The sequence below is a fragment of the Acomys minous genome (assembly GCF_964271855.1).
Source record: "Acomys minous genome assembly, chromosome: 12".
NCBI lineage: Eukaryota > Metazoa > Chordata > Mammalia > Rodentia > Muridae > Acomys > Acomys minous.
The window spans coordinates 70,142,718-70,155,432 of record NC_140493.1 but is presented as its reverse complement, the minus strand read 5'-3'; the positions used below and the strand labels follow the sequence as shown (position 1 = coordinate 70,155,432).

The window sequence follows — 12,715 nt, the reverse complement described above, 5'->3', positions numbered from 1 at the left end:
GTGTGGTTGGATGAAGCCTTGTTGGGCCTCACCAGGAGATGAAGAGCTCCAGGCAACCATTGACTGCTGAGGAAGTGATAATTAGTCTCCCCTAGAGATGAGCCTCCTGACTGAGATTCAATATTAAGTGGTTAGCTCCTAAAACATATACATATAAACAACACTAAATTGATTCAACACACACACACACACACACACACACATGCATACACACATAAAAATAATAATGAAAAAGAGGCCATGAATTTCAGAGAGAAAATGAGGGTGTAGGGGAAGGGGAAATGATGTTAGCACAGTTATATGAAGTTAAAAAAATAAATGTAAAGCACGTTGGAAAGCAGATGTAGGCAGATCTCTGCCAGCTTGGTCTATAAAGGGAATTCCAGGTCATCTAGGGCTACACAGTGAAACCGTCTATAAAAAAGAGCAAGAAAGACTTAGCCAGGCCTGGTGGTGCACACCTTTAGTCACAGGTCCCAGGAGGCAGAGGCAGGTAGATCTATTAGTTCTAGGCCTGCCAGAGCTACACAGTAAGACCTATGAAAGAAAGACAGACAGACAGGCAGGCAGGCAGAGAGACAGAGAGAGAGAGAGAGAGAGAGAGGGAGAGATAGATATCTAATGGAACTTGTCTTGCTGTTCTGGATATTCCTGGGTCTAGTTACTCCTGACTTCCTTCTCATTGTCCTTTTAGAAATGTGTCTATCTATATACTGTCTGCTCCCTTTGTATTTTTGAAGTTTACAGCTTATCTTGTTCTAGAAAAATCACAGTTTGCGTTCAATATGAATCACACTTTTTCTTACATCTGACTTTGATGTTATTTGGATGTTCTTTTAATTTTAAATTGTGGTGTGTGTGTGTGTGTGTGTGTGTGTGTGTGTGTGTGTGTGTGTGTATGCGCACGTGTGCACGCACGCTGAGAGCCAAACTTGGGTCTTCTAGAAGAGCATCAAGAACTGAGCTCCAGGACGCCAGGTCTACACATAAGACCTTGTCCAAAAAAAGAAAAAAAAAAAAGAAAAAAAAAAGAGTGGGCGAGTTCCCATGCTGGAAACACAGGTGTGTGCCACCACATGCAGTTTATGCAGTGTTGGTGACCAAACCCAAAGTATACTAGGCAAGTACTGTACAAGTAAGCCACATTCCTGGCCTGACCACAGTGTTTTATAGGCATCTAGTTTTGTAAAATCACATTGGAAGATTAAGTTTAACTCATGGCTTCCTTAACACATGCATTTAATTAATAGGTTATTAAGGCATTAAAACACTTTGGAGCTGCAGAAACAAAGCCATGGTGAAGAGCACTTGTTGCTCTTGCAAAGGCCCCAGGCCCAGCTCCCAGCACCACAGGGTGCCTTACAACGACCTGTAACTCTGGTTCCCGTGCTTCAGCGCCCTCTTCTGACCCCCATGGGGCACCAGCCGCACACTTGGTACACCTACACACATGCAGGAAAAGTGTTTTAAACAGCTAAAATAAAATAATTTGTTTTAGTTTTTGTTTTTATGAGACAGGGTTTCTCTGTGTAGCTTTGGCTGTCTTGGAACTTTCTCTGTAGACCAGGTTGGCCTCACACTCACAGAGCTCCACCTACCTCTGCCACCCGAGTGTTGGGATTAAAGGCGTATGCCATCAACACCACCTGGTCTAAAAAAAAAAAAAAAAAAAAAAAAAAACAAATAGTTTGGGACTACCTTTATTCTACTAGCTAGGGTATTTGAGCATACAGACTGATGAGTTGAGTCCTGTCAAATGAAAAGATTCAGTGTTGGTTTATTTTATGGTAATTGATGCAGAGTGCCAGAAATGATCTTCAGTAGCCAAAGACACAGAACTTAACCTTTACAAGGAACATTTAATTATAAGGAAGACAGTTTCTTTGCTTTGAGTCAGAGGAAGGCTATTAAACTTAAAAACAGCTTGGAAAGGACTGCGGATAGGAAATTAGACTGGTAAATTATGATACTTTTAAATGGGTACCACTAGGTTTTTCTTTAATTTCATATTTGTGCAAGTGATATTTTTCATGTAAACTGAATTGTTACTAGTAACTTTAAAGCAGGTTTTTATGGCTTTTCATGACTTGAAAGTTGTGATGTAAACAAAATATTAGAGTTTTACTGTATCACAACCATGTAATTATTTTGGAGGGAAAACCATTCCAGTGAACACCAAGACAATCTGTAAAGCCTGAGACTGGATCTACAAGGGACTGTAAGGATGCTTTGGATGCTTTCCTAATTCTAATGGCAGTAATGTTTACATATGCATTTGGAAAAATGTCTACTGAGTTTCTGTCTCTTAGCTGTATGCAAAATGAGATTTTACTGCCAGCTATTCTGTAAGAAAATGAGAAATTGAGCTTTAAACCAAAATGTACATGGTAGTCCCAATAAGAAAATTGCTGCTAATAACCTCAGTTACTAAAAAAAAGGAACTACACTTTTATAGGCAGTAACAAATACTTATTACTTTTTCTTTCCTTTTCTTTACTTTAGCATACATTAATTGTACAAGGCAATTGGTCTCTCTCCCCCCACCCCTCTCTCTCCAGGGTTTCTCTGTGTAGCCTTGGCTGTCCTGGACTCACTCTGTAGACCAGGTTGGCCTCAAACTCACAGAGATCCGCCTGCCTCTGCCTCCCGAGTGCTGGGATTAAAGGTGTGCGCCACCATCCTCGGCTCCCTCAGTTTTTATAGTTAATACATGTAAATTACTTTCTTTGATCACACTCCTTCCTCTTGTCCCTGGCTCTACCCTACTTCCCTTCTTCAGACACTCTTCCTTCTACTTTAATGTTTTGCTTTTTAAATCTAGATTTTATATATACACAACGTGAGACAGTCTTTTGGCATCTAGCTTATTTGAAGATTTCCAGTTCGTGGATTTTTTCTATAAGTGACATAATTTTATTCTTTTTAAAAATTTTATTCATTTACTCATTTTTTTAAAAAAGTATGAGTACTCTGTCTGCATGTACACTTGCATGCCAGAAGAGGGCATCAGATTCCTTTATAGATGGTTGTGAGCCACCATGTGGTTGCCGGGAATCCAACCCAGCTCCTCTGGAAGAGCCTCTAGTACTCTTAACCACTGAGCCATCTCTCCAGTCCCTTATTCTTTATGGCTGAATAAAACTCCTTAATCTGGCTAATGTCTCTATAATAAACATGCTTATTATATCCACGGTATCACTCATAATGGCTCATTCATTGACTTCAGAAGATATAAATTTGGTTAACACTTAAACGACTAAGACTTTCCAGGCAGGGGTTCTCTCAGTGGCATAAGACAACCTCAAACTAGCTATTTACCCAAGAATGACACTGAAGCTCTCATCATCCTGTGTCTACTTCCTAAATGCTTTGATTACAGGTGTAGACCCCCAATGCCAGCTTATGCAGCGCCAGGGATCAAACCCAGGACTGTGAGCATGCTAGGCAAGGACTCCATCAACTGGGCGACATCTCCAGCCCCCAAGACACTTGGTAAAAACTGAGCCCACACCAGCCTTCCATAACACTGAAAAACAACCTACCATTTGAAATCTTTCTGAATTAGTAACTGGTCTACTGGGTTCCATTTATTCATTAAAAAATAATATTTATCTAGTTTAAAAAATTTGTGTATGGGTTTTTGTCTGTATGTATGTCTGTACACCCTGTAAGTGACAGGTGCCCTCAGAGGCCAGAAGAGGGTGTTGGATCGCGTGGGACTGGAGTTAGAGCCAACTGTGAGCTGCTGTGTGGGTGCTGGGAATTGAATCCAGGTCCTCTGCAAGAGCAGTCAATGATCTTAACCACTGAGTCATTGTTCATGCCCCTATCTAAATGCTGATGATGGCGAACATGATGATGATTGATTGATTTTTTTTCTCTGTGTAGTCTTGGCTGTCCTGGAACTTGCTCTAAAGACCAGGCTGGATTGGAACCCAGAGATCTGCTTGCCTCTGCCTCCCAAGTGCTGGGATTAAAGGCGTGTGTGTGTGTGTGCATAGAAGATAGAAAAAGGCCTTAGATGCCGAGAGCTGAAATTCTGATAGGTGGTTGTGAGCTGCCCTGTGTGGGTGCTGGGAACTGAACTTGGAGGCTCTGAAAGAGCAACAAGCTCTTGAACTGCTGAGTCAGCTCTCCATGCCTGTTTGTTTGTTTTTGAGACAGGGTCTGTTGTCCTGAGTGCACAGACTTACAGGTGGGAGTCACTACACAGAGCAACAGGTTTTGTTTTTTTGTTCTTGTTTTTTTTTTTGGTAAGTATCAGTGGAGCATCTTGTAAAACAGAAACAAACGAATCCAGCAAGACTGAAAAAGATTTTTAAAAAGATATAACTATATACATTCCATAAGATGAAATAACAAACATACCTTCTGGGCTGTGACCGGCATTCCTCCTCCCCACTGTCGGCCTCCTGTATAAACAGAAATTGGAAAAAATTAAAATGGTATCATAACCAATGGAAGTTTACTAAGCTTTATTTAAACTAAAATTTCCTCATAAAAGATGATTTGTACTAAGTGAGACTGGTAACACTAAAATTTGTTTCTGGAAGAAATATCAGCAACAGTTCACAAACAAATTCCACTGAAAATAAAATGTTACTCATTAAAACAATTACCTCTGAAAACCAACCAAATATGTTCCGTATTGTTACGGTACTTTCAGCATCATCAAGATGACCTACTATTCTGATCCACAGAGAACAAAGTACACAGGAGCAACCCTTCCGAATGCTCATGGCCCGCCAGTGCCATCCACATAGTGGCTGTGGATGACCCATTAAGTACATTTCTTGTTTGGAGACAGGGTTTTTCTGGCTGTCCTGGAACTCACATAGGCCTGCCTGCCTCTGCCTCCCAAGTGCTGGGATTAAAGGTGTGCTCCATCACGCCTTCATGACTTCTTAAAGGGGATGGAGAACAGCAAGGAATGCGACAAGGCTGGTGCACAGATGAACTCACTGAGAGAGGCAGCCTGCACAGCCTGCGAGGCTCTGCACCACATGGGGTCCTAAAGCACAAAGGAAAAGCAGACACATGCCTCCATCCCTAACACAGAAACTATCTCCAACCGATAGCCACTTGGAAATAAAGAAAGAATTTTCTCCAAAGGAGTCTCACTGGGAAAACAAATTACTCTTACTAGGAGGCCTGTGCCTGGCAGTGTATGGCCAACAGGAAACAAACTCAACTGCATCTTGGGAGGTTCTACAGCTCATAATGTTAAGTCAAGGCTTCCCCGCCCCAGGCCCTTTGTGTATATATTATGCCTTCTCATTTTGGGTATTTATGGGATTCCTATGTGTGTGAATGCGTGTACCTCTGCATTTATATGCATTTCTTATGCTTTTTCTTTGCCTCTTTTTGACCTATTTTGTTTTCATATTGTTCCTTAGATGCCTGTGAGAGAGAAAGGGTGTGGATACAAACGGGAGGGGAAGCGGGGAGGAATTAGGAGGCATAGGGAGGAGAGACTGTGGTCAGAATATTACATTGTATGAAAAAAAAATCTATTTTCAGCGCTGGAGAGATGGCTCAGCGGTTGAGAGCACTGGCTACTCCTCCAGAGGTCCTGAGTTCAACTCCCAGCACCTACATGGCAGCTCATAAGTATCTATAGCTCCTGCTCCAGGGTATCTGATAACCTCACATGGACATACATGTAGGCAAAAATACCGATGTACATAAAATACAAATAAATAATTTTAAAAAAATCTATTTTCAATAAAAGTAAAAATTCAGAGGGTTGGTGAGAGTATATTCATTGCAGATTAGAACATGGAACAGGATAAGTGAGTAAAATAAGAAACAAGGGATCAGGACCAGTGAGACGCTTTAGTGTCAAAGGGCCTTGTCCCTAAGACTGATGGCATGAGATGACGACAGAAGGAAAGGACTGACTCTTGAAAGTTGTCATCTGATTTCCACATGTCTGCTGTGGCATGCGTACACACACACACACATACACACACACACTCTATAAATAAATACACTGTGTAACAGTAAAGCTGTAGTTTAGTGGCGCATTAAATTAATAGGGTCCTATGGAAAATTAAACTCAATAAATGCTTTATCAATTAAGAAAGCAAAACTCACAAAAGGGAAATAGTTGTCCAAGGAAACTCATAGGGTGATGCTTTAATTAAAACCACAGTATACTCCCTTCTGCCTAGTTGAACACTATGATTTACCTAGTCCTGGCCTACACTGAGAATTAGTTATGTTACTATAATATACAGGCTTTCACAGAGATAAGAATGTTGATGGTGGAAAAGTGCGAAAAGATGATAGAATTAATGACATCATGAGGATTTTTCCCTTTACATTTGCTTCTAAATTTTAATATTTGTTCTGTCATCACTTTTGCCCAATTTGGGAAACACGGAAGCAGTAAGAGAAAAATAATCTCAGGTGATGTGTGCCCTGTTTCCAGTGAGCCACCTGCATGTGTAGTTTATGCGGCCGCCCCATTCATCCTTTCCCCATTCCACCTCCACTGCGGAGACGCCATTCCTAGAGGAGGCCACAGGGGTCCTAGTGCACGGCAGCCTTTGCTGAAGGGTCAGAATATATGATCTTTAGGAACTCAAAAGGAAAGGTGTTAAAATGGGAAAAAAAAAAACCAGTATCTTTTGAATTAATACACCGAACCTGGAAAGCTTACAAAATAAAAAAAGGTCCAGTGTGGTGGCACACATCCTTTATCCCAGCATTCAGAGGCACGTGGATCCTTAGCACTTGCTGGCCAGTCTCGGAAACCAGCAAGCCTCAGGTTCAGAGAGGGACCCAGCCTCAAAATAAGGTGGAGAAATGATAGGGCAGTATTCCTAGGTCAAACTATGGCCACCACACACACACAGACACACACACACACACAGACACACACACACAGACACACACACAGACACACACACACAGACACACACACACACACAGAGACACACACACAGACACACAGACACACACACACAGAGACACACACACAGAGACACACACACAGAGACACACACACACAGAGACACACACACAGACACACACACAGAGACACACACACACAGAGACACACACACACAGAGACACACACACACACACACAGACACACACACACAGATACACACACACAGACACACACACACAGACACACACACACACACAGAGACACACACACAGACACACACACACAGACACACACACAGACACACACACAGAGACACACACACAGAGACACACAGAGACACACACACAGAGACACACACACAGAGACACACACACACAGACACACACACACAGAGACACACACACAGACACACACACAGAGACACACACACACAGAGACACATACACACAGAGACACACACACAGAGACACACAGAGACACACACACACACAGACACACACACACACAGACACACACACACAGACAGACACAGACAGGCAGTATGCCCAATGAACTTAATCAATAGAAATAATTTCTTGGGATATAATTTAATAAACATTGTTCCATTATTATTATTACTGATCTCTTTCAAATTCTGATACATTCCTCTCCTATTTTTTAAGTAATGAGGTAAAGTGGTAAACTGAACACTATCCTACTTAAGAGCTGGAATAGTCTTATAGTCTTGTGTTTATTTATTTCCCATTCCTGTCTTACTTCACAATGCAGCTATCATGATAAAGCTTGTAATTTTCTTATTTTCCACTCAATTTTATTGTAAGACTATTTCAAATACATAGAAGAGTTGCTATGCCTTAAAGTAAACCTGTATATCCCCTATTTAGATTTTATCATTAACATTTGTACTTACTGTTTCATCATCTGTTCATTCCGCCCATCTATCAACCCAGTCTTTCTTTCACTTTTATTGAGAGATACAGCCTTGTTCTGTGCTCGTGCTGGCCTCTAAGTCACGGAAATCCTCCTACTTCAGCTAATCCCAAGTGCTGAGGTTGCAGGCGTGAGCCACCACATCCAGCCATCAGGCAACCGTCTTGGAGGTAAACCCCTCCATCCCTAGCCATCTTGCCAGCTCATCCCTATATTCTTTCTGTTGTTGTCAATTTGTTTTTTGTTTTTGTTTTTGTGCGACAGGGTTTCTCTGTGTAGTCTTAGCTGTCCTGGAACTTACTCTGTAGACCAGCCTGGCCTCAAACTCACAGAGATCCACCTGCCTTCTAAGTGCTGGGATTAAAGGCGTGCACCACCATCTCCATCCAGGCTTTATAGTCTTCTTTCTTTCTTTCTTTCTTTTTTTTTTTTTTTTTTAACAATTTGTTTATTATTATATATTCCGTGCTCTGCCTGCATGTACATCTGCAGGCCAGAAGAGGGTATTAGATCCCAGTACAGATGGTTGTGAGCCACCATGTGGTTGCAGGGAATTGAACTCAGGACCACATTTAACTTCTGAGCCATCTGTCCAACCCTGGCTTTATATTCTTAATGTATCATTTACTTTGTCTGTTTAATGGCTTCAAATTGTATTACAATGTAGGTATTGCTGCAGGGTATTTAATCACACTGTGAACCCCAAGACTGTGTTGTTTACTGGAAAGACCTGTTTCTAGTTGTGGTATGGCTCAGCCCTAGCACACACCTTTAATCCAAGAGTTTTCTGCATGAGTATTGTACACAGGATTAAATAAAGTTAACCCTAGGTCAAAAGGTGGAGCAAGCAGCCAGTTGACAGGGAGTGGACATAAGGAAAAAACCATAGAGAGTAAGAGGAAGTTAGGAGGATAGGAGAGAGAGATTTACAGGAAGTAGAAGGAAGAGGCATTGAGTTTGAGGGGTTTTTGAGACAGTGTGGAGAAGGATGTCAGCTAAGGAAGAAGGCCATCTGGGTGCTTTCTCGGCCTCTCGAAGCTAGCAGCCTTCCATCACGACATCTGGATCCCAAATTGGTAAAACTGAATGATTGAGAATTTGTTAAAAACAGCAATGTGCTGGGCGTGGTGGCGCACACCTTTAATCCCAGCACTCGGGAGGCAGAGGCAGGCAGGCTGCTGTGAGTTCGAGGCCAGCCTGGTCTACAAAGAGAGTCCAGTGTACCAAGGCCTACACAGAGAAACCCTGTTTCAAAACAAACAAACAAACAAACAATTTTTTGACAATATAACATTGCTATCCATACCCTTCCACTCAACAGAATATATACCAACATGTGAAACTATACAATTATAAGAATTCAACTTTACAAAAGAGCATCAGGTCATTTTTTTTTCAAAGTGACTGTGCTGATTATATTCCTACCAGGAAGGAACAGGATTTCCATGAGTTGCACTAAGTCCAAGAATCACCAATTTTTGCTGATGTTCAGTTTTTGCCAGTCTGTTAGATCTTATTCTGGCCTCAATTTGCTTGGTTTTAGTATTAAGTAAAAAGGTTACCCTCTCATATATATTTATGGGCTGTTACTGTCTCCATATGTTTGCCCTCATTTCTAAAATGAGTGTCCCTAAAGAGAAATAACTCAAGTTATTTTCAGCTCATTGGAGGAATTTTTTTATTCATGAGAATTGTACAAAGAATATTCGAAGAATACACAAAGCAAAAATATCCTTACAAAACACAAACAGCTCAGATCGTCTGTCTCTACAGAGGCTAACTACCATGTACAGAGTTCCTGTATGGACCAGGTACTTCACATGCCCTGTCACTTACTAGATAACGCCACCTCACAGGACCTGTACAAAGCCAATCAGTAGTAAAGGCATCATGTGAATTCAGGTTTTGGGGTTTTTGTTTGTTTTGATTTTATGAGACATGATTTTTCTGTGTGGCCTTGGCTTTCCTGGACTCACTCTATAGACCATGTTGGCTTTGAACTCACAGAGATGCATCTGCTTCTCCTCCCCAAGTGCTGGGATTACAGGCGTGTCACTGAGCCCATCCATTCTAATTAGCTGTCGGTAACCTAAGAATCTGACTTATATCCCATGATGGGTGGGGAAGAGTTAGAAAAGGAAGCTTATACTTTTCATGCTTACAATAAAATGATACCCTTTGCATCTTTATTTATGACTTCTACACTTTAAGGTAGCACGGAAAGAGTGGAAAATACTTGTGATAGAAAAAGAGAAGGCAAAGAAGTATTTCAAGTGTGATATCTACAAACACAGTAACCTTCTCCCTTAACAGGAGCCAGGCAAGGGAATTAATTGCTTCTTCTTTAGAGTAGTTGGGGAGAAAAAGCAACCATTAAACAACTTTGTATACTAAACCATTGAAGGCCTTAGGGCAAAATGGATTTTTTAAAAATGGAGAAAGTGTGCAATTAGGTTTATTTCTGCAAAATTCAATGCAACAATGCTTATTCGATAAGATAATTATCAGGTAATATAGTTTCTAATAGTAGAATCTGAACAGTAGATGACACCATTCTATTCTATCAAGCATCAAATTTAACCACCTACTTTGTCACATAGCATCACACCTTGCTACTGAAAAAAAATGACAAATAACCTACTTGTTCTGAACATTAAAAATGGCCAGAAGGCTGGAGGGATGACTAACCAGTTACGACTACTCATTACTTTGGCGCTGGACCAGGGTTCGGCTCACAGCCGTCTGTAAACTCCAGCTCCAGAGCACCTGGAACCCTCTTTTGACCAGGCACACACGGAATGTACATATATACACATACGCAGGCAAAGCACTCATACTCAAAGTAAGAAGTAAATAAATCTCAAAATATTTTTTTAAATACCAGGAGAAAAGTGTAGAATAACTTTTAGTTCTGCAGTGGGTAAAATGATTTGTTACAGAAGAGACCTAATTAATTAAATGATCATTACACACACACACACACACACACACACACACACACACACACACACACACCATTTTATTTTCAAATTTTATTTAAAATCTGTTAAACAGATTTTATTTAAAATGTGTGATTATTTGTTGATAGAAAACAACAACAACAACTGACCACGAAACAATATGGTAGGCAATCCTAAAATGTACATTTAACTTCAAGATATTCTGGAACTATTAACTGTTGATTGAAAGACTGATGCATTCTGACTAACCTGTTTAATACCTACACATAAAAATAGGTCATGGTAAGGTTAATCTCCATTATTTACTTGATTGGATTTAAAATAATCCAGGACATACATTTTTGGGCTTTCCTGTGGTAGTATTTCTAGAGATACTTAGTAAGGAAGGACTCAAGCTGAATGGGGTAGCATCCTCCCATGGGGTGGGATCCAAGACTGAATAAGAGGAAACAGAAGAAATCCTGATGAGCATCAGCATTTGTCCCTCTTGACCTCCTGACTACAGGCAATACAAGCTCCTGTCACGCCCTCCCCACCACAATGGATGGTATCCCCTTTAAATATGTGAGTTGCTTTCTGTCAGGTATCTGATGACAGCAATGAGAAAAGTAACTGACACAGTCTGGAAAAAGTATAACAAAAGCCTTATTTGCAGCGACACAGGCTGTGAAAAACAATGGGTTGGTCAGAGCGGAAGCAGCAGCCCCCAATTCCTTACTCTTGGTACATGCTTCCGTGGTGTGCATTCATTTGTCATTCCCCTGCCTTGCCTGTGCTCTTACATCGCCGTGGGCGGTCGGTCCTTCTCTCTTGCTGTATATTCTTCACCGGTCTTCAAAGCTGGTTTCAAATGTCAGACATAATATTTCTTTTTTTTTTTTTAAGATTTATTTATTATGTATACAGTATGTACCAGATCTCATTATAGATGGTTGTGAGCCACCATGTGGCTGCTGAGAATTGAACTCAGGACCTCTGGAAGAGCAGTCAGTGCTCCTAACTGCTGAGCCACCTCTCCAGCCCATACATAATATTTCTTATATCACCTGGCCATATCTGTTTCCCTCCGATTCTAACAACTAATTGTGGCGTCACCAAGTTCTTGTTCTGTGTTATGAACGGGTTCTTCATTTATCTCTCACCATTATAAGCTGTAAGGTTTTTTAAGGTCAGGAGCCATGCCTAGTCACACCTGTTTAGCACAATGCCCTCTGTTCAGGATGGGGCTGGGTGACGAGGCAAATCAAGTGACTGGAGAGGCTGGCTAGTTAGACTTGTTAATGGTGAACACTTGAAACCAACTGGCTATACATTTCCAGCAACTGAGGACTATATGTTAGTAACATTTTAGCTTTAAGAAGCTGAAATAATTGTTGTTTTTTTCAGAAGCTGCACCCTAAAATCTGGAAGACATACTTATGCCTCCCTTTTAACTAAGTGGACAATCCACTTGTTCTCATTTGTGTATTCATACCTTCAACAACAGCTGACTAATGTCTTATGTGTAGCCAAAACCAAACAAACAAAAAAACTGGTCCCTTATCCTTGGATATTTCACATTGTAACTCAGGTCGTAAGTTCCATTAAAAATGTAAATTGCCTCACTTGGGCTAGAACAAAATTATAAACAGTATAGCATAGAAGCATCATGGGAAGAAATAACTATAGAATTGAGAAATGCTTTACCTAAGTTAACTTTTACACTGGACTGAAACTGGTTGGTTTTTGTCAAGCGGTTAAGAGCAAATTTACCTCAGGCAGAGGCACAGAGAACAGAAAAAGTCAAAACTATTTAGTAGGTTTGGGGAGCACCAAGTAGCTGTGGACTGCTGGGACAAAGGTAGATATCTGGGGTTAAGGCTTTCAAGCAGTATTGCAATTATGGTCTAAAATGCTAGGTACCCTAACATGACAGCTCTGTAGCCAC

The 12,715-nt window shown here is 40.9% G+C and overlaps 1 protein-coding gene across 2 annotated transcripts in view; it reads right to left on the bottom strand.

The window, feature by feature from the left end:
- SSH2 (slingshot protein phosphatase 2) overlaps positions 1–12,715 on the bottom strand; it is a 258,888-nt gene that overhangs the window by 144,061 nt on the left and 102,112 nt on the right. For both annotated transcript variants that reach the window (XM_084802744.1, XM_084802746.1), the window contains one exon: positions 4,369–4,412. In XM_084802744.1, coding sequence (XP_084658870.1) covers positions 4,369–4,412 — 44 coding nt within the window. The remainder of the gene's footprint in view (positions 1–4,368; positions 4,413–12,715) is intronic.